General features: G+C 35.3%; 10 protein-coding genes across 12 annotated transcripts in view; 3 read left to right on the top strand and 7 right to left on the bottom strand.

The window, feature by feature from the left end:
- Positions 1-1,118, bottom strand: part of LOC108976512 (microtubule-associated protein Jupiter) — a 193,452-nt gene extending 192,334 nt beyond the window's left edge. Inside the window, exon 1 of the mRNA XM_018945675.1 lies at positions 737-1,118. Coding sequence (XP_018801220.1) covers positions 737-792 — 56 coding nt within the window. The 5' untranslated portion in view covers positions 793-1,118. The remainder of the gene's footprint in view (positions 1-736) is intronic.
- A 214-nt stretch (positions 1,119-1,332) lies between these two features.
- Positions 1,333-3,769, top strand: LOC108976463 (inhibitor of growth protein 1). Its single transcript, XM_018945582.1, has 4 exons — positions 1,333-1,709; positions 1,827-2,189; positions 2,251-2,783; positions 2,854-3,769. The coding sequence occupies exons 1-4, from the start codon at positions 1,571-1,573 to the stop codon at positions 3,058-3,060; spliced, it is 1,242 nt and encodes a 413-aa protein (XP_018801127.1). The 5' UTR covers positions 1,333-1,570; the 3' UTR covers positions 3,061-3,769.
- A 759-nt stretch (positions 3,770-4,528) lies between these two features.
- On the top strand, positions 4,529-6,221 carry LOC108976518 (ARL-6-interacting protein 1 homolog). Of its 2 annotated transcripts, XM_018945688.1 has the most exons (4): positions 4,534-4,617; positions 4,676-4,764; positions 4,919-5,290; positions 5,348-6,221. In XM_018945688.1, exons 2-4 carry the CDS (start codon positions 4,750-4,752, stop codon positions 5,552-5,554), a joined length of 594 nt encoding a protein of 197 aa, XP_018801233.1. In that variant the 5' UTR covers positions 4,534-4,617; positions 4,676-4,749; the 3' UTR covers positions 5,555-6,221. The 2 variants fall into 2 exon arrangements, with proteins under 2 accessions (XP_018801231.1, XP_018801233.1); XM_018945686.1 differs by having other exon boundaries at positions 4,529-4,764.
- An 88-nt stretch (positions 6,222-6,309) lies between these two features.
- Positions 6,310-8,448, bottom strand: LOC108976517 (G patch domain and KOW motifs-containing protein). The gene is made up of 3 exons (XM_018945685.1): positions 8,145-8,448; positions 7,375-8,087; positions 6,310-7,312 (listed from the first exon to the last, which is right to left on the bottom strand). The coding sequence occupies exons 1-3, from the start codon at positions 8,285-8,287 to the stop codon at positions 6,486-6,488; spliced, it is 1,683 nt and encodes a 560-aa protein (XP_018801230.1). The 5' UTR covers positions 8,288-8,448; the 3' UTR covers positions 6,310-6,485.
- A 401-nt stretch (positions 8,449-8,849) lies between these two features.
- LOC108976513 (T-complex protein 1 subunit gamma) lies at positions 8,850-10,940 on the top strand. The gene is made up of 5 exons (XM_018945682.1): positions 8,850-8,978; positions 9,038-9,099; positions 9,195-9,694; positions 9,749-10,563; positions 10,625-10,940. The coding sequence occupies exons 1-5, from the start codon at positions 8,945-8,947 to the stop codon at positions 10,843-10,845; spliced, it is 1,632 nt and encodes a 543-aa protein (XP_018801227.1). The 5' UTR covers positions 8,850-8,944; the 3' UTR covers positions 10,846-10,940.
- Positions 10,941-11,182: 242 nt separating this feature from the next.
- LOC108976514 (methyltransferase-like protein 4) lies at positions 11,183-12,361 on the bottom strand. Its single transcript, XM_018945683.1, has one exon. It carries the CDS (start codon positions 12,337-12,339, stop codon positions 11,212-11,214), a length of 1,128 nt encoding a protein of 375 aa, XP_018801228.1. The 5' UTR covers positions 12,340-12,361; the 3' UTR covers positions 11,183-11,211.
- Positions 12,362-12,504: 143 nt separating this feature from the next.
- On the bottom strand, positions 12,505-13,808 carry LOC108976516 (protein disulfide-isomerase-like). Its single transcript, XM_018945684.1, has one exon. The coding sequence runs from the start codon at positions 13,570-13,572 to the stop codon at positions 12,529-12,531; it is 1,044 nt and encodes a 347-aa protein (XP_018801229.1). The 5' UTR covers positions 13,573-13,808; the 3' UTR covers positions 12,505-12,528.
- A 634-nt stretch (positions 13,809-14,442) lies between these two features.
- LOC108976455 (mitochondrial thiamine pyrophosphate carrier) lies at positions 14,443-17,366 on the bottom strand. Of its 2 annotated transcripts, none has more exons than XM_018945572.1 (4): positions 16,912-17,366; positions 16,691-16,848; positions 15,195-16,050; positions 14,443-15,137 (listed from the first exon to the last, which is right to left on the bottom strand). In XM_018945572.1, exons 3-4 carry the CDS (start codon positions 15,953-15,955, stop codon positions 14,831-14,833), a joined length of 1,068 nt encoding a protein of 355 aa, XP_018801117.1. In that variant the 5' UTR covers positions 15,956-16,050; positions 16,691-16,848; positions 16,912-17,366; the 3' UTR covers positions 14,443-14,830. The 2 variants fall into 2 exon arrangements, with proteins under 2 accessions (XP_018801117.1, XP_018801116.1); XM_018945571.1 differs by having other exon boundaries at positions 16,844-16,848.
- Positions 17,367-18,106: 740 nt separating this feature from the next.
- On the bottom strand, positions 18,107-19,045 carry LOC108976477. The gene has a single exon (XM_018945600.1). It carries the CDS (start codon positions 18,892-18,894, stop codon positions 18,190-18,192), a length of 705 nt encoding a protein of 234 aa, XP_018801145.1. The 5' UTR covers positions 18,895-19,045; the 3' UTR covers positions 18,107-18,189.
- Positions 19,046-20,509: 1,464 nt separating this feature from the next.
- Positions 20,510-23,309, bottom strand: LOC108976486. The gene is made up of 4 exons (XM_018945614.1): positions 22,338-23,309; positions 21,026-21,264; positions 20,820-20,951; positions 20,510-20,750 (listed from the first exon to the last, which is right to left on the bottom strand). The coding sequence occupies exons 1-4, from the start codon at positions 23,280-23,282 to the stop codon at positions 20,612-20,614; spliced, it is 1,455 nt and encodes a 484-aa protein (XP_018801159.1). The 5' UTR covers positions 23,283-23,309; the 3' UTR covers positions 20,510-20,611.
- Between the last annotated feature and the right edge of the window lie 3,274 nt (positions 23,310-26,583).

Below are 26,583 nucleotides of genomic sequence, written 5' to 3'. Positions count from 1 at the left end.
ATCGCCACCTGAAATGCAAAATAACGAATCATCAAAAAATTCGAAATTAAGTCTTATTGATTACGCTTTACCACTTCAAATTAAATACATAATATTACATATGTTCAACATTTTTAGGTTCTGCGCTCTGGTATAAACCAGTTTAAACCAATATTAAATTTTTTTTTTTCAATCATGTTCCATTTTATTTCGTGTTTCAKTCATGCCACTGTAAATTTCCGAAAATGTTGTTACGTTATTTTGCATTTCAAGTGACGATATGTATATGTATATGTATAGTAAACTAACTGAAACTGTAAGTTGTACAGCAAATGGTATGTACCAATCCAATTTTAATAAAGATATTTTTACATAAGTACAAAAACGTAATTTTATCATCGAATAATGTCCATCAGGGAATGATTTATCCTTGTATCTAGTAGCTCTACACTCTCATTTATTGCCATTCCTTTTTGTCGCACAATTTCGAAGGGTATTTATGTATTTATGCCAAATAAACCAGAAGTAAGCTGCGCAGCCGTAGACATCTTTTATTTATCATGTTTCTCTTTTCTACGCGCGCATGTGTTGGCAAATGCAATATAAAAGGATACAGAAAACATGGCTTGAAAATATGATCAAGTGCATTTATGTGGATTATGTATACCAAATATTATTTCAACTATAAAATTTTCACAAAAACACAGCCGAATTTCTGCACTTAAATATACATGTACACAATGATGTATGCACTTACTTGCTAGTGGGCTTGTTGTTATCGGTGATGCCGGCGAAGTTGGTGTTGCTGATCATTTTGATTGGTTTTGTGTTAGATTCGACAGAAATTTAAAGTTTATAAAATGTAGACACCGTTCGTAAAAATGCACGCACTTGCCAAATTTAATTTTATAGTTTACCGTTTGGGTAGTTAAGCACTTTTTAGGTTATAGCACTAAATAAAATTTCCTTGATGCAAATTCGCACACTACACAATTTTCTTTCAAATGTAGCGGTACTAAAAAATTAAATGTTACCAAACAAGGAATATAAACCGGATAAAAGCGAAATAACAAACGAATGATCTCTATATATAATGACCGGATGGTACAAAAGACGCAAAGTGAATGAAATCAAATAACCGGCGAAATGACTAGGGAAGCACGATTATCAAATCAAAATCTATCGATTATATGTCATCGCCAGACGATTATTGGTTTGGTGGATTTTTTTTTTTTGATCACGTTGAGAGATTTTATACAAATATTGGTTATGCAACCCTGTAGCTACTTATTAGAAATCTATTACAATGCAGAAATAAAATCCACATTGGTACAGTCGACGAATGAGGACCACTGGCACGTTCCACAAATACGCCACACAGATTCGTTAAACATCTCAACAAATAGGAAAAGTTTGGAGATTTTCCCTAATTTATTTCCAGAATATATGTATAGAAAAATATTCATCATTGTAAATTTACTGAAGTGCGAAAGTAGCAAGCGTTGCTGTAAAGCATAAAATCATAGGACAAGTAAATAATCAAGTTTTATTAAATGTGGTTCCAGAAAGTTAAGAAACTATCATTTACAAAATGTTGAATCCCGTTTCAACTGAAGCATTACTCTATTCGGCTACATATGTCGATAATTATATAGATTCGGTTGAAAATCTTCCAGATGATGTGCAACGGCATTTGTCCCGTATACGTGATATAGATGTACAGTACAGAAGTTAGTATTCCAATTTGTGAGAGATTGATAATTAACTCGACATAACCTTTTGTGGACAATTGCCTTTCAAATTCGATTGCGAAATATCTTACATACGTATTAATTGTATATTTCCAGGCCTGCTACGTGACGTTGATCATTATTACGATTTGTGGCGTTCATTACAGAATAATAACGGCAGTGAAGGGAATTGTACTAGACGTGCCAGAGCTATTGCACGCATGCAACAGAGCCTTATACAAGCACAAGAATTGGGTGATGAAAAAATGCAAATAGTAAATTTATTGCAGGAGTTGATAGATCATAAGACACGCCAACTAGACACCGATCAGAAGAATCTCGATATTAAAGAGGAAATGCAACAGCAACAGAGTCGTATTGATCAATTGCAACAAGCTGACGATATTGTAGGTCCAACACCAGCGAAACAAGCGCGAGCATCAAGTCCAACACGTGATAGCAACACATTTTGTGCAAATGGTAATTGCTTCTGATAAAAAGATAAAAAATTAAGAGGAAAATTCACCAATATTTGTTTTAGGTGGTTCATCGAGCGGTGCGGGTGGAGGTGGCTCTACACCAAATTCTGAACGATCTAGCCATGCAAGCAATGGTACCAGTGGTAGTGGAACTGTCAATGGCGCCAGCAATACTGGTACAGGATCAATTATAGAAAGTCAACGTTCGGCTACCAAACGTTCTCGAAGGCGTAATGAGAGTGCGGTTATGAATAGTAATGTGGAATTTGGTGGAAATGAATCTAATTCTGCTAACGAAGGTGGTGGAAGTAATGGAGGAGGTGCGAATGAACGGCAAACCGGACAGAAAGCATCTGGTGGTAGTGGTGCAGCGCAGAAAAAACATAACTCCCAGCATCAAAATGCTAGTGGCAGTAGTGGAGCTGGAGGTGGTAATACTTCTGGAGCTGGAGCGGGTAGTGGTAACAATTCCGGCAAAAAGAAGAAAAGAAAGACAAGAGGTGGTCAATCATCAGCGCAGGCAAGCGTACGAGAAGAGACACCGCCACCGGATCCAATCGATCCAGATGAACCAACATATTGTGTATGCAATCAGGTATGTGAAGAATACATTTAGATAGAAATAATTATAATAAATTCATAATTTTATACTCTTCTTTTGGAAGATATCTTTTGGCGAAATGATACTCTGCGATAATGACCTGTGCCCCATCGAGTGGTTCCACTTTTCGTGCGTTTCACTGGTACTGAAACCAAAAGGTAAGTGGTTCTGCCCGAATTGTCGAGGGGATCGTCCAAATGTGATGAAACCAAAAGCTCAATTCCTTAAAGAGCTAGAACGTTATAATAAAGAAAAGGAGGAAAAAACCTAAACAGGACACAGCGGAAAACAGTTCAGGAAGTTAGAGAGAGAGCTGAAAAACTATAAATCCACACTACCGCATAGTGACAACGAAGGATGTTTTCTTTTCAGTTACCATATAAACTTCAGTGCAGGCGTTGTRTTGAGTTCAGCTCAAATTCCATTATTAAACGCCAAGTGAAAAGCAATATGCCTTTATAGTTATATACTATATATATGTATATATTTTTTCCTTTTTCATTTTGAATTTTTTATTTGAAGCTTATAAATATCCATGTATATTAAATTCTTTCAAAAACTGAAAGTTTAAAGTAACGCCTGCACATAGTGAGTTGAGTACATTTTCTTTTGTTTGTTCGCAATGGTTGCGGCTCTCCTGCTTCAATATTTCCTATTGAATTTCCTGTTTTACTTATAATGTACATTGTATTAGAGTAAATTAAAAACCTAGTACGTAAAAGAAGTAAATATTTTATACATAGAAAATGTAAATTTACATAGAAATGTTAAGTATCGGGGAGGATCTGGTAGATTTAACATTCGCTTCGATAATTGGATTTTAATAACTTRTTTTAATTTAAATCGTCTGTAACTGTAAAATATTTAAGTCACGTCAGATGCTGGCAAAAAATATGTTCTTTACTGAAGCTACTTAAAAACATGAAAAGGTATTTTAATTTGTATTTTATTTTTTGTTTAATATAAATTTATAGAACATTGACGTTGATTTTGTTTCAAATAAATCTGAAGTTTCATAAATATAAAGAAAACATATTCATGTGTTATTTTTGGAGTAACTGAGTGGAAGAACAATTTTGTGACAGTTTCTAATATTTATGGTTTTTTTTRTAACGGAGTTGCCAGTTCTATTTCGAAATACTAATTTTAGCTTAAAGAACTGACACATTTATTACTATTATATGCTCTTATTAACCTTTAAGTAAAAGTATTTAATTTTTACCACATACACTCTTGTATTTCAAGATATTTATAAATCTGTTGCTATTTTCTGTTAAATACTACAAGTATTTTTAAGAAAAAGCCACATCTTAAAAAGGAAAGATAAGTCTTCATCTGTATTGCGGATTCAGTTAGAAATAATACCATAATTTGGGGACAAGTGCTATTAATCTTTCTGAATGAAAAGTGGATTCTAAAATATTGCAACCGTGCCTTTGATGTTGCCATATTATACCGAAATGGCTGCGATAGTATTAAAGTAATCTTCAAAATTTTAAAAACCATTTTTGTGCTATCTTTATACCTTCTTTATCGTATGGATAATAAAACTCTGAAAGAAAAATGAATTATTCTGTGAGGCATTGASAGGTTTCAATTACCTAACGGTTTGAAAAAGACACGAAGTCTGAATTTTAGTATACTTAGAGATTATTTTGTTAAAATAAACACATCGCTAATTATTAGCAGAATCATCCCTGCCACTTTCAAAGAGAACGGTTCTTATAAAGCAACAAAAACACAGAAAACAACAAACCAAAGACGCATAAAGCGCATTGGAAAATCGCAGCGCAATACAATCCGAAGGAAAACTCACAGATCGAGAAAGGTAAAGTGGATATATTTTCTGCCTATTCCTGCTTAAAAGCCTATTGATTTTACCAAAGGACAAAAATCATAGCATTAAAATTTGCAAAATCTTTTATTCTGCTGCTAAGACTAATTTTTTGAAAAGAAAAAAATGTCTGTTGAACAGGTAAGAAATATATTTTCATATATGTGGTAATTTAATTTTYAAACACACATACTTTGCGAAATCTTGGCACTTATGTCGGCAAAATCATTTTGATTTTTTTTTCATTGTTTATTAAATTACATTCTTCACTGAATTTTTATTCAATGACTTTCAGAAACGAGCATACAACAAATTAAAGCATGATTTGGAGCCATGGCGTAATCTCATTGTACATTTAGATACGGTATTGTCTTGGGAAAAAAATTATTATCCAGCAATAATTGCTGCAACCATTAGCGCTTTTTATTTGTTGCTCTGGGCATTGGATATGTCTACTGTAACAACACTGGCGCTAGTGGGTTTGTTTTCGCTGGCACTAGATTACGTGTATCCATCGGTTTCGCGTTTTCTCTTCAGCCCAGATAATTGGAATGGCAATCAGGAAGAGCAATTTGAGCGCGTATGCACACAATTGTGTTATTTAAAAACTTTGCTTARTGGATGGTATGAATATCTATTCTCAGCAAAGGAACGTAAATCAACTTTGGTAAGTGGGTAGATAATGCCAACATTATTTGAAATAACCAACTACTTATATTTTCAGTTTGTCACTATAATGAGTGTTACTCTGTTGACACTTGCTTGGATTGGTACCGTAATAAATAATTTACTACTGATGTACGTGATCACTATGGTAATGTGTTTATACCCAGGCATGCAACAGAAAAATCTGCTCTACAAGGTCAAAGACTATTTTGGTCTTGCTTTTAACTCGCAAAAATTGCGTGAAAGAAATGAGAAAAGTGACTAAAGAGCGAATTAGAAATCTGAAGAAATAGTGAATGCGTATAAAATTTAAAAAGATTTAAAAACGCAGCTTAGATTTTTAATTTGAAAACCAACTGCATTTTTAAAATTATTTATTTTAGTTATAAATTTGTAGTCTACTCATTTTTATTATATCATTTGTGAAAATCTTTATACAAATTAACGGATAATGCGTTTAATATTAAACATTTAACATTTGGCATTATGAAAGTTAAAAAAAAACTATAAAACAAAATGAATTGCTGAGTTAAAGATATATAAAAAACAAGTCGTAAGCGTATATGCGCAAATTTATTAAATTATAAAATATTACAATGTTCTCTTTGAATGTTGCACCATCACAAGAAAGTTTCTTGGATGTAATCTTCAAGATCACAATCCGAAAAACATCAACATATGAATCACCAAAAATTGTAATTAATGTCTTAGATATAAAGTAAGCTAAACGATACTCTTAAACAACCACTGCTCTATCTTTGCAAAATTCTATATTACACTCGGTTCATTCATTTCTCAAAAATAATGCCATTAATCTTAGTGCCATTAAGTWATCTTTCGCCTAACATATTATTTCGAAATCATTAACATTTTACTTACAGCATAGTCACAATCCATTAAAATAAAAAATAAAAAAATTGAAGTAATCTCTATGTAAATGTGATTTATTAATTATGAAAATAATGAAGAACTGGAACCCTTAATTTATAGATAAAATATTTCCTAAGGGCAATATACATATTAAAAAACAAGCATGATTAATTTACAAGTTTAAGCAAAATATTGAGTCGTGAGTGTTGACATTTTACACATTAAATAAATATCCCTATTTTAATTATAAACAAAATAATTTTGATTTTAGTTTTAAAAAATTATATAGTACATATCATAGAATTTATTATTTTATTTTGCAACAATCATCTACCRATGCGATCATGTGATCGTGATCTTGAACGTGGTTTCTTGCTTTTCTTTGTCTTCTTTTTGTGTTGCTTTTTTTCGCGATGATTTACATCTTCGCCATCCTCGCTGTCACTATTAGAGGAAGTCTCTGTATCCGACGACCGATGTCGTTGTTTACGTTTGGACTTTTTACTAYCCTTTTTTTTTGGCTTCGATTTATGGTTCGACGACTTCTTTTTCAGCTTACGTTCATATGCTGAGTCGGAATCACTATCAGTACCAGAAGAAGCACTGGTATCGTCAGTGTACTGCTGACGCCTGCTGTAGCTACTAGCTGACGGATGGCGTTCCTCATGCTCGGTCCGACTGCTRCGTCCTCTTGATTTACGTTCGCTTTCATCACGCTCTTTGCGTCGATCATCATAACGTTCACGGCGACTGCTGCTGCTACGTTGTTCGTCTAATTCATAATGGCGAATATTGCTATACCGGCATCCGTCACGTCGTCTGTTCTCTTCAACACGATTACCATTACTGTGGTAACTTTGTCGGTCGTCGCTTCGTTGTCTGCAAGAACTACTGTGTTGATCAAAGCGTTCGCGATCATTGTCATATTTATATTTTTGCCTGTTTTTGTCTGAAATTTCATCATTATTTCGTGACTTATCACCCTTATATCCATGCTTATTTTCTGATTTGTGTTTGTTATCGTTATTGTTTTTATACTCTCCTTTAATCTCATCCTTCAAAGATAAAGCTTTTTTGTGACTTTCCTCTTTTTTTATTATTATTTGTCCATGTTCATTCTCCATTTTTTTGTATTCTTCATATTTAGCAGTATCTGGAAAAACACAAAATATAAGGTGGTGTTTTTAATATTTGACTTTTAATTTTTATAATTACTGATGCATTTGCCATACTGCGCGAATTCTTTCTTCGAAACAGGTTGACACAAAAACTCATTGAAGGCTTCTTTGCCTCCTCCTATTGCCATTTTAACAATAACCCGACCGGCGTGGTCATCAAAACCTTCAATCTGCCCATACATATCTTTATGTTTACCACCCAAAATTCGCACATACGCTTGCTTCTTTATTTCTAGTACTTCGTTCTTTTCCGGTGCCACTAATAACGGTTGTTTCTTAAGTGCTTTATCTGCGCCCAAACCCATTCCTTTTGGTCGTACAAATAACATTTCATCAGTTGGAGTTTCACCTTTCTTCTTAATAGGCTCAGTCCAGCCCATGCCTCGCAACATTGCCTTGCCAAATTGTTCAATGGGCACATTGTCGTAATCATCTATTGTTGATTGTTTGGCACCATCAAGTGGCAATTCGTCTGCTTTCAACGCGGGTAACACAAGATTTTGATCAATAGTTTCATTGCCTTTACTTTGTACAGAAGCAAGCAATTCCCGTGCCGCTCTCTCCTCCAACGTCTCATTTAGGTGATTTTCATTATTATCATTATTTATTTGACTAGTATGCGAACTAGGTGGAAGCTCATCTGCCTCACCTAAAAGGATAGCACGTCTTTTCATTAAACTGGCAAGTGCAGCGGACGTTTTTGTGTTTTCCTTCAATGGTATGATCATCGGAGCATCCACTTTCTTTTCACTGCAATATTTAAAAGTCAGTTGGAAATATTATTAAAATGGCACTGGATTTACTCACTCTACAAGTTTTATTTCTTGGCCTTCCAAGCATTTTATGAGCTCTATTTTATTTTCCTCTTTTTCTTTATCTTTATTTGACGTTAACAAATTAGATTTTTTTGTTATTTTGCTGAATCCAAAGGATATTTTCTTCGAGTCCATTTTAACAAAACGTTCACCTATGATTTTTGTTAAACTTGTATAAATAAAGGAGACAATATCAGCTGTTGTGGACTTTATATTTGGGCAATTGGAAATATTCGAAAATATAAAATAATGGCATTAATGAAAAGTTTAAATAAAAAAATTGATATTCAAACTCTAAATAATGAATTCATAGTTAGTTAATTAATATTTTCCTATTTCAATAAAATAATTTTAATCCGATTAAATATTCTTAAAACTTAAAGTAATATTACAAACTTSATAATTTATGATTAATCATTATTATATTTAAAATACATTTAAACTCAACATGCTTAATAAAAATTTAAAACTAAGAAGTAAAATGATATGTATTAAGTATTATTTATAGTTAAAAATAATTTTTAAAATTAATAATAAACACATGTTAACATCGGGCAGTTATCTTTCATTTCATTCTTGCGCACATATTTCAAAGCAAGTAAACAGTTATTTTCTATTTCTTTCTATGGTCTTTTGACAGTTGGTACACTTCAGTGGAAAATTCGTATAACCTCACAAAACATTGCTCATGTCACTCGAACGCCTTTTGCTTTTGACAATTAGTAGCCGCACGCGAGTATTGCACGAGTGATTTCAATTAGCTGTGAAAAAGTTTAGTAAAAATCTTTAAAAATGTTTGGAGGACAACAACCGATACTTGTGTTAAGTAAGTAGTTTAAGTTTACAATGATAGAAAGTCGATAAAGCTAATATATTGTCTATTAGGTCAAAACACAAAGCGTGAATCCGGCCGTAAGGTGCAGCTGGAGAATATAAATGCCGGAAAGGTGAGTATAGAGCAGCGTGACTCATAATACTACACAATTTATAAGCGAATATTCTTGAACATATGATACAAAATGTTGAATTTTCTCAATTATAGGCTATTGCGGACGTCATTCGTACATGTCTTGGACCACAAGCTATGTTAAAAATGCTTATGGACCCCATGGGTGGCTTTGTAATGACGAATGATGGTAATGCCATATTGCGTGAAATCACTGTTCAACATCCAGCTGCCAAGAGCATGATTGAAATTGCTCGTACACAGGATGAAGAGGTTGGTGATGGTACCACTTCTGTAATTGTTTTGGCTGGAGAAATGYTAGCTGCCGCCGAGCCATTTTTGCAGCAACAAATCCATCCCACAGTCATTATTCGTGCATACCGTGAAGCAYTAGAAGACATCATCAAACACTTGCAGTCAGACCTTAGTGTACCACTTGATGTAAATAACAAAGAAAAAATGGCTGAAGTCGTTAAGGCTTGCGTTGGCACAAAATTCATTGGAAAATGGTCTGATTTAGCGGTGAAAATTGCGTTGGATGCTGTCCAAACTGTGGCATTGAATGAAAACGGCCGTTTAGAAGTTGACATTAAGCGGTAAGGATACTTTTAAATATAAAGTGAATCTATTTCTGCAAATTTCGATTTTAGATATGCTAAAGTGGAGAAAATCCCCGGTGGAAGCATTGACGAGTCAAGTGTGCTGAAGGGTGTTATGATCAATAAGGATGTAACMCATCCTAAGATGAGACGTTACATTGAAAATCCACGTATCGTTTTGTTGGATTGTTCCCTTGAATATAAAAAGGGTGAAAGTCAAACAAACGTTGAAATTATTGGCGAACAGGATTTCACACGCATGCTTCAAATAGAGGAAGAGTTTGTTCAACGCATTTGCGCCGATATCATTGCCGTCAAACCAGATATTGTGTTCACAGAAAAAGGTGTTTCTGATTTGGCACAACATTATTTGCTCAAGGCCGGAATTACGGCAATAAGACGTCTGCGTAAAACAGATAATTTACGYATTGCACGTGCATGCGGTGCTACGATTGTCAATCGTACTGAGGAATTGTCAGAAAAGGATGTCGGCATTGGTGCTGGTCTCTTTGAGATTAAGAAAATTGGCGATGAGTACTTTACATTTATAACTAATTGCAAGGAACCAAAGGCATGCACAATCTTGCTCCGCGGTGCATCGAAAGACATTCTAAATGAAACAGAACGTAACTTGCAAGATGCTTTACATGTAGCAAGAAATCTAATTATTGAGCCACGTTTGGTAGCTGGTGGTGGTGCCATTGAAATGGCTGTATCCCAACTGTTGTCACGCAAACAGTTGAAAGGACCTTATACTGCCGTAGCACAAGCGCTGGAAATCATTCCACGTACGCTGGCACAAAACTGTGGCGCCAACACTATTCGTACTTTAACTGCGTTGCGTGCAAAACATGCATCCCACTCAGGTGAGAGGTCGAAAAAGTTAAAACATCTTTGAACAATAGTTAATTCAATATGTTAATTCAGGTGATGGCGTCTGCGCTTGGGGTATCGATGGTGAATCTGGTGAAATCGTAGACATGAATGTCAAGGGTATCTGGGAGCCATTGGCTGTGAAAATGCAGACATATAAAACCGCCGTTGAGACTGCTATTTTACTGCTGCGCATTGACGATATTGTGTCTGGCTCGAAAAAACGAGGTGACGATATTGTGAATCCCGCTGCTGCTGCACAGGGCCAAGRGTAAACATCAGGGAAAGGCATGATCAAATCGTATTACCATTTTAATGTCGCTAATATAATCTTTATATAAAACTACAATTCACTTTGCTTGAAACAAAATTTAAAAAATGTTTTGATATTTTTACTTGCACTGTGTGTTTGTTAAACACAACATCCCTTTATTCGTATAAAATTTATATTTGAGTTCTCTCAAAAGTGAATGAAACAAAGTAAAACCTAAAACTTTACCGTACTCTACTGAACTATAGCAAAAGCTTGTGACGATGTACAATATCAACGTCGCCTTCATATATGTAATTTACACTTTCTCATTAACATTTAACAATAAAATAAAAAATAACTTAAATTTGATAACTTAATTTTATTCACATTACAAATGGCTGCYCTTAGTATATAAACGTTCGTCCATCAGTTTCAATACTTCTAATCCTATAGACGTGAATTGGGGCTGCAAATAACGAGCAAATATCTCCAAGCATTTCGGGTTTTCGGGAAGSACATCCTTTAGCCAAGGTATGAGAGGCGGCTTGTGTGAATGTATAATACTGGGCACGCTCAAAATCGTCGTTACATTTTGCAAGTCTGTGCCATAATGTGGTTCACTTTCTATGTGACATGCTATGTATAACATTTCAAAGGGCTGCTTCTTCAAACCACTTGTATCGATGGGTCCAATTAACTTGCCGTTAGTATTAATTTTCAGCCAGTGTAATGTGTGTAGTAAACGCAAGTTCCATKTCGGCAACAAATTCTCTACAATAGCACGTTGCAATTCTCTAGAATTTGTACACCATATGGCCACTATGCTATGCTTATGCACTAGCTGCATCATAGGAATTTGACTTAGCTTCTCAGTACTAAGCATTTTATAAGCAAGTTCTTGTCGCGCACGTTTTAAGCGGCGTATGTACTTGTTTCGCCAAGGTGGGTCCATTACAATTAAATCGTAACCAACTGAGTTGGGCATTAGTTGTGGTAGTAACTTTGTTAACTCTTCAATATTACAATTGAAAAATACACATTGCGGTGGTATGAGGTAAGAAAGCGCGCCAAATTGACAACGTTGGAATGTGTCGGTTTTATTAACACCATTAAAGATGGGAAAATCTTCGMTAGTAATTTCTTCCCAATAGCGTGGAAAACTATTATCAGTATGTTTTTCGAATCGTTTACATTGCTTTAGGCGCTGCAAAATCTCCTCTGCTAATGTTTTTAAATCCGTTAGCGCTGCGATTGCATTTGTGCATTTTGTTTTTWGTCGTTTCCTCGCATTAATGTGTTCGCCTGTCAGTTGGACATCCTTCACTTCAGTCTTTGGTTCCTGTGTTGCACTGCACCGGTCATCACTATCGTTTAAACGTTCATGGAAATGGAAAAGCTCCTCTCGCAGTTCCCAAATCTCTGCTGCTTCTTTAGTATCAATGTTATATATGTTATTAATTAATTCTCGATGATCGAGATATATGGCAATTCTATTACGTATTTCGAGTTTATACATATTTATTTAGGTACGAAATTTACATTTTGCCGTAATCGGCCGTATACACTTTTTCAGTTGTTTCACTTATAAAGCATAACTTGCTTTTGATTTCTTCTTTCAACATCAGCTGTTTTATTTATTATGCGCAATTTGCTGCATGTATCAATAGTAACCATACTAACCAATAAGGATGTAAAACAATAAATATTAATCAAACCTAGGTCTACCACTTCTGTTATATTCCAGAAGATCATCGGTAGCATGTTTGGCTATAAAGTTAATAATGTCCGTGACTGTACGCGTCGCTGCACTATATTCTATCAATTTATTTTTATCGTTCCGTCTTATGTAGAATATTGTTGGATAATACCAAGCATAATATTTTAATGGTAAATAATTTTTTTCTGCATTTATTTTCACTATTATTATATCTTCATCTTGCAAAAACTTCCCGACTTCCTCCAGAATTGGCATTAATTCTCGCGAACACGGGCATTTATTACTGTACAACACTAGGAAAATATCAATATCACTTTTAAGCACCAACTGCTCAAAATTACTTGCTACGCCTATGCGCACAAAACCCTCTTCGTCGTCTTTTGGTATTGTTTCACTTTTGTATAACTCATCATTCATTAGTTGTTGACTAAATTGCTTTAAGTTATCTACATTAAGCTGCCCAACGAATTGATAAATGTGATTTTCTGTGTCCACTGCGTAAATATCCGGCCGTCGATATTTACTAAAGCCAAGTTTTTTACAGCGCTTCCAGTATGCTTCAGTGCGTGGTTTGTGATTCAGCACGGCTTCATAATTATCAAAATCTGTTATGGCGAAGCAAATGTAATCTCCGTATTGCAGTGCGGATGCATACAGCATATCGGTGTAGCAACGTAACTCGCGGGCATGTTCATTAAAACTTTGAAACATTATAATATATGGAAAACCGGATGTTTCAATTGTTTCCGTAGACTCCAGATAGACAATACGATCTCCATAGTTTTGGTGCAAAAATATTTCGAGTTTGCTTAGTTGAACTGGATCTTTCACATTATTTATTGATTCCTCTAAAGCCTCTCTTAGCTGTGCTGTTGTGATTTTACCATACAACCCAAATCCCGTTGGATCATCATCCTCTGATTCTTCGGAGTAATACAATTCTGACGAATTATCATTGAAATCTTCTACTGTGTTAACTGTTTGCTGCTCTTGGCCGCGCTGATTTGCATTTGTTATCCCAATTAGATCCATAAATGAAATTTAAAAAGATTCSTTTAGTGTTTTAATGCTCTTGCTGATTGTCTTAATTAGTTTAAATATTTATTGACTAGATATGCCTGGATATGTTATTGTGAGTTGYTTTGTGGATATATATAAATGTACGTATAAGTTATCAAAAACACAAAATGTGTACAATTAATTTGGGATTCCCAAAAACAAGCAGATGTGGGCGCAGAGTATTGCGGTGGTGTGGTTTTCAATTGACGGCGTCRAAATCCGCGATTTTATCATGGATTATACACTTCTTCAATACTGTTAAGAGTTTTATTATTTTAATTAAATGTAATATTGTTTGGATGTTCATTTTTAATTTATAAGCGAAATTCTTTTAAGATTTTAATTTTTGTGGTTTTTCAATATATAGCCGCCGGTAAAATATTAGATCAGCCCAATACTTTTCTTCTCCGCGTAAACAAAAMTGAAAATTCTTGTTTACATTAAACAGCTGATTTCCCTTGTGAAGTGTCGTGTATGAAAGTGCCTTGGTGAAAGTTATCTTTATTTATTTAATTTTTATACCCTTAAGAGAGTACATTAAGTTTGCCAAGCTGTTATTAAAACTTAGAATGAAACGTTGGAGACCTTATAAAAGTATAGATATAAATTATTGACGTGACGAGCTAAGTCAATTTGKCTACGTCCGACTATTTATCTGCATTCAAATTGGACTATCTAATTCAAGTTCTTGTATAAAATTTTTTTTAATTTAACAAGGTTTCTTCACGAAATTAATTTACGAACAAATTATATATAACTTTTTTTAGTTTTACCTTAATTTGAATTAAATAATTTTTTTTTTAGTATATGCAAAATTATATACAAATTGAAAAGCGTTAGAAATTTAATTTAACTTTCAGTTTACGCTATGCTTTATTTGTTACGGCAATTTTGTACATTAAAAAAATTAAGGCTGTTCTGGTTTCAGTTTGTATTTTACACCATATGATCGATAACGGATTTATGTACGTTTCATTTTAATTATTTGTATTATTWTTTTTTACTTTCTTATAAAGTACTATACAAAATGGAAAGTTTGTTCATTTTTAAAAATATGGTATTGTTGACTTTACATACAATAAAATAAKATCTTAAAAATAATGAAAGTCCGATTCATAACAAATTTTTTAAGTTAATTAACATTTTTAACATTACTCTCAGACGCTTAAAGCGATATAAAGAAATAAATATAATATTATTAAGCTTTAAACTTAAACCTCTGTATGTGTAGTTAAGAAAACCAACGTATCTGCCTGAGTTTATCGTAAATGGCGAAATATAACGCTGTCGTCACTGTAGATTTCAATAAGGTGGGAGCCATTCCTTTGTACAAACCTGTTGGACCCTCTTGTTGTATAGTTTTTCGCAAGCAACTGAAAATGCCAGTAGCACGTATGTTTTCACCGAATGTTTGACGATTCGATTCAAAACCCTGTATGTGYAGTCTCTTTTTTAATAAGTCAAAGGGATAAACGAGTGATTTGGAGAGCATGCCCGATGATCCGCCCAAACCTAGTAGCACCCATGTGGGCAGTTCGCTATAGAAATTAATTATGTTAAWATTTTAATAAATATTTTAAACAAATTGAGCGCACCTTCGGTTTTCCACATTATAGAATTGCATAGCTGATTTACTGAAAATTCGATAAAGCATAAAGTTGGCACCCATCAATGGTGCAATTTGCAATAGTGCTGTATTTAAACCGCGATAAATTCCAGATATACCCTCCGTACGTATTATTGTGGATACGGCGCGTGTTGCATTTTTATAACCTTTGCTCTTGTCCTGCGCAATAAGACGTGTACGTATTACATCCATAGGCGTTGATAATATAACCGCCGTAGCACCAGCCGTGGCACCACAAAGAAAATTCGATGTRTTGGTATGATCCTTGAGGTAAGTCGTTTGCTTGGCCGCCATACTCAATTGTTCATATGTCCAAAACTGCGATACACCATAAATTATGCTAAGAACTTGGCCTGGATTGTGACCCTTCCAGAAGGCGAGTACACCTTCTTCGCGGTAAATTGTGCGTATAGCTTGCGCTATGCTTGTGTATTTTGATTGTTGGTTGATGTGCTCCTTCAGTGGTTCCACTTGCAATTGGAAGCGTATTTTTAGCACGTCCAACGGTTGACAGAAGCTACGTGTGATAGCCGCAGCTAAGCCACCGGATATTATTTGGCTCAATTGCTCCGATGCGCTGTTTATTTTCCATTTTTCCTTAATGTATTTTTTAAAATCTGGCGATGAGCGTGGATTGTCAATAGATAAAGTAGACGTTTCAGCTTCAGTATCGTCACCGCCTGTTGGTGAAATAGTATTTGTTTTAGCGGTATCCAGTTGTGTCGTCATTGYCAGGAATTCGAGTTTGCAATGTTGTATAACGGATTTCGTTTCGTAATTTGTACTTTAATTTAGGTAAAAATCTGTACGAGCTACATATATTTCTAAAAAATAATATAATGGGTTATTTGTTAGGCAACATGTACAAATCTTTTTCAATTTTTGTGCGCATTTTTATATCTATGCATTTCAATAACTAAACTGCTTTTGAATTCCTCAAGTACWTATGGCCTCTTTAAGGTCAAGTAATTCATGTGCGTGTAATGCTTTTATCGCCTCAAACGAATCTTTTTCTTTTGTTTACCTCAGTAATGAAATGCGGAGACAAATAACTTGTGCATGTTATGTAAATAGTTATATGTAGCTATGCTTGAATGCAGCGAAAGTTTTATATAGTCAACTAATGGCACTTTGTATGTGGTACTGCTGTTGCAGTCAGTTGACGAGTCTAAATTATTACAAAAGTAATGAGTAAAAATAATAAGAAATGCTATGATAMTTTAAGTTTGCTGGCGTCAAAATGCCAACATAGCGATATGTATTATTTTTTGCAATTATTTGTGTATATACAAGCACTTTTTAAGTCGCACACATTCAAATGCCAATTTTTATGTTTATAAAGCGTGAAATACTTGCAACAGAAAGTCATAACGTGCTTCATGCATTAATTTGTATGGGGCTTTAGTGATCAACCATAGAATATAACTATATTATTATTACACTGAGTTATTCAATATTTTGTACTATATACTGTTGAGTTAGGCCCCTTTGAAAATATTGGAACAGAAATTTATAATAACGATTTTTGTTTACGTTGAATAATTTACTGCCAAASAACAACAATCAAGCTGTCTTTACTTTGAAGACGTTTTCATTGAATTTTATCTGTAGACCCACCTTATCTGTAAAAATAAATAAACATAGAAGTATAGTGATTTGTTCAGAATTATTTCAAGGCTACATACCTAATTAAAACACTTAATAATTTAAATTGCACTTTGCTAATGATGTTTTTGTGAGCCTGTATGGTTGCAAATTGCAGTTATGGGCACTGCTATTCCATGGACATTGACGTGTAAAGCAATACTATGCAGCGAAACTTTCTTTTTGCGGCCACTGCTGATAGTGTATTAAATAATGAGTAAACAAAACTAGTTGGCATTTGCCTCAGTAAATGTTGCCTGACTTTGCTTCTGACTTTCTTTTGGAAAACTGACACTCCTCTTTACCGCCACCACAAGTACGAACTTAAATATGTTTTGTTTACAATTTTTGCTTTCATACCAAACTGGTTTTAGTTTTCGGTGTTTTCCTGTGTAATACGTGAGATCTTGATGAAATTCTGGCGGCATTCCATATCTCCATATCACTACAYTTGTTCGTGTGCTTGTGAAAGAGCATGCTCCGGTCGCGGGGAACCATTCAGCTGACAGTTCATCAGCTGTTACAATTGAACAACATTGCCAGTATCAATATATGCAATATTTACAGAAATAATAGTTTTGCTTGTTTTAATTTAAACTTTTTCCACTTTTTATGGCCGCTACACCAACAGCAACAACAACATTCTTTTTGCTAAATGGGGTTCCAATAGTTGTTATAGTTGTAGCGACAGAAAACATTCTTGAAATAATTTTGAAGAATGCTGCCAGTTGATAGTATTTGGTTGAATAAAAATTCGGGACCGCTCTGGTTACGTAGACTATACGTGGGAACATGGTTAATCGTTTCATATTCCCTTAAGTGGGTACCTTCGAAAATTAGGTTCTAAATTCTCAATGAATCCGTTTGTTTGTAAATACTTGGAGCAAAAATCCGTAGTAGATGTTCTACAAAAAATGTATGTATATAGGTTACTAAATCGTTTCTAGTACATTTGGATCTACTTAACTGAAACAGACCCCGATTTTTAGCCCATGATCACCTTTTCACTACTAAGTAAATGCCTAACTAAGTCTTTAAGTTAGTAAATGCAGACTAAAAAGTCCAGACTAACACACATTTAGCTTGGTTAATCTAGCCTCTGTGTTTTGGAATTTTGGATAGCAAACTTCTTGGTGGCACTGTAGCTCGATCTGTTGCTTTGTGTGAAATTGATTAAAGATATCAATSAAATCCTACTAAATAAATATTTCAAAGTAGTTCGAAGTTACACTTTTTATTATTTTAGTTTTTACAGTAAGGTTAATTTTTTCATACAAAGAGTTTACATGTTTGTTTCTCCAGTGTTAGTAATTTTTAATTTAATGTTTACGCTTCTGTTTGAGGCCCAAAGTTCGCCGAAATTCTATCCATACTTCACACATAGTTGGTATATCCAGACAACGACATTCGATCGGCCGTGGTGGAGCGATTTTCTTCTTTACACATTCTGAGAAACTCGGATAAGGCGTACAGACTTTATGACAATCAACCTTCGGTCGTGGAAAACCACATTTTGCAGGATCACGAGCGGCTTTGCAACCAGGCAAGATAAATCTTGGGCACTTTCTTTTCGACACCGTCTTACATGTCATTAATTTAGTCGGTTTGGGTTTACACTCCTCTGCAGCGACTTTTCTCTTGTGAGTACGTCTTTTGAAAGTTGGCTGTATGATGTTATCGTAACAGCATACTTTCTTCCGAGCATATTTCATCTTTGGACATTCAACCCATGTTTGTGTGTACTTGCGCTTTGCCTTATCGGATGCTTTGTAAAAGAGTTCATCGAAACGTGGCTGTATATTGGGACACGGATCCAAACAACAATCAGGATTTAACCACATGGTTCGTGGTTTTTTCAGTGGTCTTTTCAAACGCGTACCATCTTTCGAACATTCGAGTCGATAGTTTATAAAACGATTTGCTGTTTGTGCCTTAGCAATAATTGACGCGGAAAGGATAGCCCTTGACATAAGCTTTTGCCCACCACAAGCCAGSGATCGTCCACATAAGGCCGAAACAAACATTTTTTTTTCCAAATTAAATATATGTACTATGAATAAACGTATAGAAAATTTCGAATTTGTAGATAAGCCAATAGTTATGTATTAAGATTTTTTTTTTTTTAATATTTTTACACCGAAAGAAGTTGTTACTGCACAAATTTTTTATGAAGAAATGAAATTGCTGATGACAAATGTTTCATGACGAGTATTTGTATGTATGCCTTATGGTAGACAAAAATTGTAAAATTGGCTTGTAAGTATTATGTGTAAAGTATTCTTGTTGTAAGGTCTTACTGATCTTACTAATGCTATCTTATTTAATAGGGACATTTTTACATTTTGTTTTCCGATTATCGGTTATAAAAACCTACTGAATAATTACGTCATTCTAAATATCTACGCTGCATAAAAAGACCGCCCGCAATCCTCTTCAAGCTCCCTCATTTTTTCTGTAATTTTTCCCAATATTGCTACCTTGTCGAAATAGTTCGCTTCTTGGACGYTAATTAATTTTCCGAGTGTAAAGAGCACGTCACTGAGTTGACAAACAATAAAGAAAACATTGCTTTTTTGAAGAAAAAAGAAGACTTGTGCCATATTCACCAGGATCTATCTAATCTTCGTTCGATATGTCGTCGTAAGTATGCGCACATTAGTTTCTGCGGTTCCGATCAATATTGCTTCGAACTGAGCATATCGTAAATTCAATAAGTTTATAAGCTCGATGGGACCGCAAGAGGTATCTGACGATGGGAATGTACAATAAAAAGCAATGAGAAACCCTAAAAATTGGCTGGCTTAACTCTAGAAACATTTTAGTATATTATAAAATGATACAATGTCATGTTGTTGCGATCTGTAGAGTAGCCAAAATGACGCCTACCAACTAGTCTGATCTGATTTTACTGTTTCATACATCACGGGTTTCTAGGGATTCGAATATCGCTCATATCAACTACATCCAAAATACTCCCTGTCCGAAATACTCTTTGTCCCTCCGGTTTCGTAACCCCACTTTGGGATTAGGTTAGGTTAGATTAAGTAGTTTTTTTTTAGGCCACTGTCTTACTTGAACTGCTAGAGACTCCTGTCCGTTCTGATGCCCAAAACTTGTAGTTATAAWTCAAAAAGACCATCGCATAACAACGCTTAGAGTCTGCCATGAATTTATTGATGCGGCTAATATCAATACCAGTCAGTACGACGGGTTCGTAGAAAGCGTGACAACCGAGATGCTGCAACCTTAGTTTGGCAAAAGCTGGGCAGTGAGCAGGCGAAAATGTCTAGATGTTTCTATGATGCGTGAGTGCCAAACGGACATTACCTGGTTAGGACACTTATCATTGCGGCGATGTAAATCCTTAAGGGGTTCAATGGACCTTTTACGTTTCACTGTGTAACATAAAGCTTTCGCATTTCCATAAGTGCAGGTTGCTGATCAATGCTTGCTGAGCTCAGGCGTCGCCTATAGACCCAACGTTAGAATGCAAGACGTCATGCACTCATTGATTACCATTGCCTATATTAGCAGTTTTGCTATTTGAGAGGATGCAAACATCCCTTTGGGGATTTTAGAAAGTTTTTCCTATTTTATTTTTATAAAATTCAAAAATTAATTATTTTATTAGCCTTACATTTCATCAACACTTTTAGTATAACGGTACAATAAATATACAAGCTTATTTGGTCAATGTATTTGCTCAGCTTTTGGTCAGCTCTCGTTAAATGATTTCGCAACTCAAACCATATTAGCCACTCTGCGCAGCCACTCATTTACTCTTTGTGGGCACTGACTAAACGCTTGTTGACAGTCGACACCGAAACGTCCCGCTTGGCTGGCATGCAAATATTTCATATCTACATTGGGTACAGTGGGTCTGTAAAGTCAACAGAAACGTTTAATTAAATGCAGTATATATATAGTTTGTAAATGATCCGTTAGCTACATTAATACAGCATTGATTATGGCCTGCCAAAAGTATCTCAAATCATTACGCCAAATTCGTGGCACATGAAATGGCAGTTGGGAGACTTCACAAATGGCTTGCTGTAAACAGGATTCACCCGGTAGACCTTGACTAAAAAACGATATGGCAAACGAGCTATTCATATACATATGTTTTTCAATATTTCTGTGCAACATTTCACATACTGTTCAAAAATTTGCTCGATTCCTTTGTAAATAAATTCCCGACTTGTATCGTGCTTAATATGAGTGGCCTCTGTTAGTTGACGCTGTCGGCGACGAGCTGCAAAACTACTAGAGTTGAAAAAGTTCCACCAATAGAGCGGTCTCGGCAGGTTTTGATATTGGATTTGTAAATTGTAGTAGTGATTAATTGAGCGATGCGGATCGGCMAGAGTAATTGGAAAAGATACACCCGCGACGTACTGAAAAGAGATATGGTAGATAGAAACATGTCAGCTTTGTGTGACTAAGTAATAGTACAGTTCGCTAGCAGGYCTTATAAATCACAGTTTAGAGCATTTTCTGAATTCATAATTGAAATGTCAATAGTTCGATAAGTTTATACTAAATTTTTGGTACAAAGCAGAATAGATGAAGATAATTATGTRAAAAGAACAATTTCTAAGAGCTATRCRAAAATAAGAGACTATTGCTTAATGATCTCTCTCGTGCCATGAAACTCAGCRTGACGATCTGTGTCGATTTAGSCATGCTCRTCTCTCTGTCCGTCTGTGTAAATGTGAATTCAGTTTTTGAGATAKCCATTTGAAATGCACTCGTCCTTTTCTCGAACCACTGTAGCATGTACATGTATGTCGTTTTCTATAAATAAAACAAACGCGGTTTGGGATATCAACAAAATTCATTATTCCTGTGAAAGTACATTCTGACGTACTCCATGAGTCACCGGCACGTTACTGTGAATGGGAATCGTTAATCAATAATAACCCAAATTGGATGATATGGACTTGGACAATATGTAGTTCTAACAGGACGGCGYCACAAGCCACAAGCGAATGTCATAATCGATTTATTGAAAACCAAGTTTGGTGAACGTGTTATCTCGGCCTCGGTCGCGGTCGCGGTATTCCTGCATGGTCTATGTCAACAAGCCAGCGACAATTGATGAACTTCGTACGAATATCGAACTTGAAATTGCAGCAGTATCAGTCGATTTGTGCTTGAAAACCGTCGAAAATTGTGTTCAGCACCTGGACTTCTGCAAGCGTGCCCGTGGTGGCCATGCAAAAGAAATCGATATTCATATATAATGGCATTGAATGTACTTTCACAGCAATAAAGAATTTCATTGATCCTCAAATCATTTTTATTTTATTAAAAAAATGTGTAGCGCTCTTTTTGAAAACCCCTTTATAACAGTTTTTGTAATATTGGACTTTCTCGGTATCTTGATATCAAACTTTCGACACTTTATCCTCATACTATATCAATATAAACCAAAACTTCCAATCATATTATATATCGGACTACTTACTTTCACCACGCCAGCTCCACTAAAAATGATGAACTTTTTCTGYCTGCTCTTCAATATATTCCCCAGTGGTGCGAGTTTGATAGGATTCTGTGTGTTAGTTATATTTCCTACAGCATTTCCGTTGTTAACTTCACTGTTATGCAGAATCAAAGCATTGCTAGTAATAATTTCCTCGCCATYCTCCATAACGAATGTGGAACCCGCGAGCGCGTCGTTACTCGCAGGCCAAGCATTTTTTCTACCATAGTCGCGTCCAGCAGTGTTGCGTGACTTGGGCAAATTGTTGTGGTCGTCAAGTGAACCACCGACCACACCACCAACAACAACAGTGTTGCCTTCAACGCTTCGGTTGCGGTGATGTGGCGTTTCCTGCTGACTGTTGGGATTYTCCTCTAATTTATTGCGAATTTGCGTTGGAAAATCACCGTCACGTTGCGTACTAGTGTTGCTGCTATTGTTGTTGTTGTACGCGTTGTCATTGCTGTTGGTCAAGATGTACGACGGGACGTACGATAATACTATTAGCAAGAACAACAAACAAGCGAACAGTATTATTTGGCAGCATATTAGCCAGAAACGGCGGACACAAGTCGGTCCGGCGAATGCTGCGTATGAATGAGCTGCCATCGGTATTGGTATTGATGTGGTCGGGTAACGCGGCTGACAGGCTCGCAGGCGTGAGCTTAGCGTGTAAATATGCGCGAGAATGGCGGCGTTTGTAATTACATTAAGTATGTTAATTTGTAATTTATGTGCGCACGCTTTCTTCTTATATTTGATATTTACGTCTGTCGGAGAGTGTGTAAGACACTGGAGATTTGTGCCTGAAATATTTGAATTTTTTCCTTTGCCCTTTTTTTGTAGAATCTGCAAGCACTCACGACTTATGTAATTTGCTATTGTTTTTGCAACTTTTGTTGTCTTCTTCGCTGATGGCMCTGCCATGCGGTGGACACACTTCACGCTTGAGTGCTCTCACGGCCAAAGCTTATTAAGAATTAAAATATGTCGTCTTCGTTTAAACAGTTTCAGCTAATCTCTTCGAAAACATTTTGCATACCTCATACGAGGGYAGCAGCGATAACTCAGTGATTGAGTAACAAAGAATTGTGGCTCTGGAAATCTAAATAAGCAATATTTCTGTAAGTTAAGAAATGTTAAATTTAGTTGAGATAAGTTGTATTAAGTCATTGAAGATAGTTAACCTCAATAGTCAGTTAGCCTTGGAAAAGTGTTTCTGTGACGGTAATGGATACAGTTTTTATTAATTACAAATAATCAACTCTGGCTTTCCTYAAAAAATACTTAATCTACATTTTGATAATATTTCTCTAAAGTAAAGTTCGGCAACCATTGATGATGTATAACCTAAAAAATGTTGGAAGGAATCGAAAGATTTTTTTTCGTAAGTATTTTTTTAGTATATATAGATAGCAGTGGTCARATCGAAGATAAACACGAGATCTCTATAGAAAGTAATCATTCTCAATTCTCAATAAGCCATCAGCTGTTAAGAGTACTCCTGGAKATTGTCATCACAATTGCAATTTAGTTATTCAGAAACTTAATATTGTTCTTAATCCTACTAGAGATACCGTAGAGACCTGTCAGTTAGTATTAACTACGCTAACAACATACCCGTATAATATGTACATACTATACATTGTGACAAAAGAGCATTCGGAACTTGTAACTAATCGTTGAAGACATGTCTCGGTCTAGACGTCGTGAATTGTCGTGCTTGAAAAGCAGGCAAGTGTTACAGAGATGTCACGATAGCTCGACATCTATCGCGAGTTCGCTTGTATGATTTTGGTGGATATTTTGTTTATGAAATGCATTCTTGCTCGACTCGTCTCGATAACGCTGATTTTTTTCTAAAAAAGTACTGTAAACAGGTCTCTCTCTGTACATGCTTGATCGTGTGAATTCCACGTTAAAGAGATGGCAAGAGAGCTTCACATCTCTTCTCAGTCTTTTTGAATGATTTTGGTGGATATTTTTGGTATGAAACGCGTTTTTGCTTGACTCGTCACAATAGAGCTGATTTTTTTTTTGAAAAATAGTATTGTAAACAGGCCTTGGTTGATCGCACGAATACCATTTTATATGCAAACAAGTCAACAATCGTCGGAATAGAGGGAAAAACCGAGCCGAAAGTAAAAAACAACGCCAAAGCCGCTCAAAAATCAATGTGATGTTCATTATTTTTCASTAATCGTGATTTGGSGCTTGATGAATTTGTTCYGGAAGGAYAGTCGGTCAATAAGGAGTTCTATTTGACCATATTGAGGTACTTGCGTGAGAAGATCCGTCGAAAATGGCCGGAATTGAAGAATTCATGGATTTTACATGATAATAATGCACCACCGCATCGAGCCAAGATGGCAATGAATACCATCAATTAACGGCGTAGAATAATGAACCCCTCTTCAAGCAGTTTCCGTTGGGGCACTTTCGTAGAAATCATCTCTGCAATAACCAGCTTATCTCAGAGAATAGCGTACTTGGAGGCAAACCATCACCCATTGCAGATGAAGAGCTCGAAATGATGCGTGAATGGAGAGTTACCCTTGTGCAGCTTCATTMTGGATACTGCAGCAGCAATCAAACACCGTATTCATCAGATTAGGGTTCGCTGAAGGAGCTGTAGTCCATCACAAAAACTGCCTAAGAAAAGTGTTTCGAGGACTGGATAAACCGTTGGCAAAGGTGTATTACGTGTGGTGGGAATTACTTTGAGGGCGACAAAAGAAATCTTCTTCTTTACTGTCGTAGAAACCGCTTACGCTTATCGTATATCTCCTACAGCTCTTCGTTCCATCGAATGCGATATTCGCCGTGGCGAACGCGCAAAGGACCATAAATCTTTCGTGGAACTTTTCTCTCGAAAACTCGCAACGTTTTTGTTCGTCGAGAGAGGACTTTACTCCTAAATTGCCTACTTAGTCTGAAGTCGCACCTGTTGGCAAGAAATATCTTGCGCTGGATTTCGAAGCTGACGTTGTTGTTGGTGTTGCTGCTGGTTCCAAGATAGACGAACTTATCTACAACTTCGAAGTTATGACTGTCAACAGTGAAAAATTATCAACCACAAAATAAATATAGATGAATAATTAAATATTTTGCGTTTTATTTACAATTTCCGGGCTCTTTTTTGTCACAATGCTTATGATATATTAAGCAGCATGCAGGTGACATCTAGTGTATATTCGTTAAGTCAACAACGAGAGATTTAGTTCAGTGTTAGAAAAAGAAACAAAAAAATGAAAACAACTAGACATTTAACTAAGTGTTAAAAAAAAACAAAAACAACAACAAATAAGTGCAGCATACCAACTACWAACCGTTGCAAAGAACTTCGGCAAATAAAGAGTTGCGTGCTTGTTTGCTTTGTAGTTCGGTCGCCAGGGCGTATGCGTGACTTATTTTGTTTGCACTGCAATTACGCATATGAAAAAAAACGACAAGAATTTTTAATGATTTTTTTTCGTTCTGATGCGGTAATCATGCATATTTCATAATTTGTATGTAAAGTTTGAGTGTATTTTTTAGTTTATAGGCAAATTTTTGCAGAYCTTGCAATTTTTCGCCTTTAAATTTTCCATAAATATTTGTAAATTTACAGTTATACACAAATGCATTTGTTTGACTGCAATCAATACTGATAATGTGCTAATTGCCATAAAATGCATAAATAAATTTATTTATAAATATTCTTCACAATGGCAATGTGAAAATGTTGGGAAATTAGTAACTCAATAAAATTAATGACCACTTCAATGCATTACTAATTAGGAAATTCGCCTTTAATGTCAGAAACAAATATTATAAATTCAATATGCACACACACGGTTAAAGTAATGTAATAAATAATAAGTTTTTATAAGTGAAATTTTAATGGAAAAATGTGCATTTTTGTTTTTTGGTTTGTGAACGCTGTAAAAAATTGCGAATTGCATTTACTAACTGTATTGTAATCATGATATTGTTTTATTTTGCTGTGAATCACATAAGTATTGTAACTAATTGTGCTTAACGCCTTTCATTTAYAGTTATTGTTATGCTGATTTAATGACAATAACGTTCGTTTAACAGTTAACGGGGTTTTGTCACTTTATATATTTATATTTCGATAAAAAGCCGTTAATATCAGCTGCTCCGAAGCTACAGTACGCTTCAGAGATGCATTTCATATCAATATTGATTAATTTCGAGGTTCTCTACTTTTATTAAAAACAACAAA

This window comes from Bactrocera latifrons, unplaced genomic scaffold (assembly GCF_001853355.1).
Source record: "Bactrocera latifrons isolate USDA-ARS-PBARC rearing strain unplaced genomic scaffold, ASM185335v1 scaffold_77, whole genome shotgun sequence".
Classification (NCBI taxonomy): domain Eukaryota; kingdom Metazoa; phylum Arthropoda; class Insecta; order Diptera; family Tephritidae; genus Bactrocera; species Bactrocera latifrons.
This window is presented reverse-complemented; position numbering and strand designations above follow the sequence as displayed.

What these genes read in the sequence shown, in the direction of transcription:
- LOC108976463 (XM_018945582.1), top strand. Translation starts at nt 1,571, where the DNA reads ATGTTGAATCCCGTTTCAACTGAAGCATTACTCTATTCGGCTACATAT. An exon ending in TATAGATGTACAGTACAGAA is followed by an intron (nt 1,710 to 1,826) that starts GTTAGTATTCCA and finishes GTATATTTCCAG; the next exon opens with GCCTGCTACGTGACGTTGAT. An exon ending in CATATTGTGTATGCAATCAG is followed by an intron (nt 2,784 to 2,853) that starts GTATGTGAAGAA and finishes TTCTTTTGGAAG; the next exon opens with ATATCTTTTGGCGAAATGAT.
- LOC108976516 (XM_018945684.1), bottom strand. Translation starts at nt 13,572, where the DNA reads ATGGATCTAATTGGGATAACAAATGCAAATCAGCGCGGCCAAGAGCAG.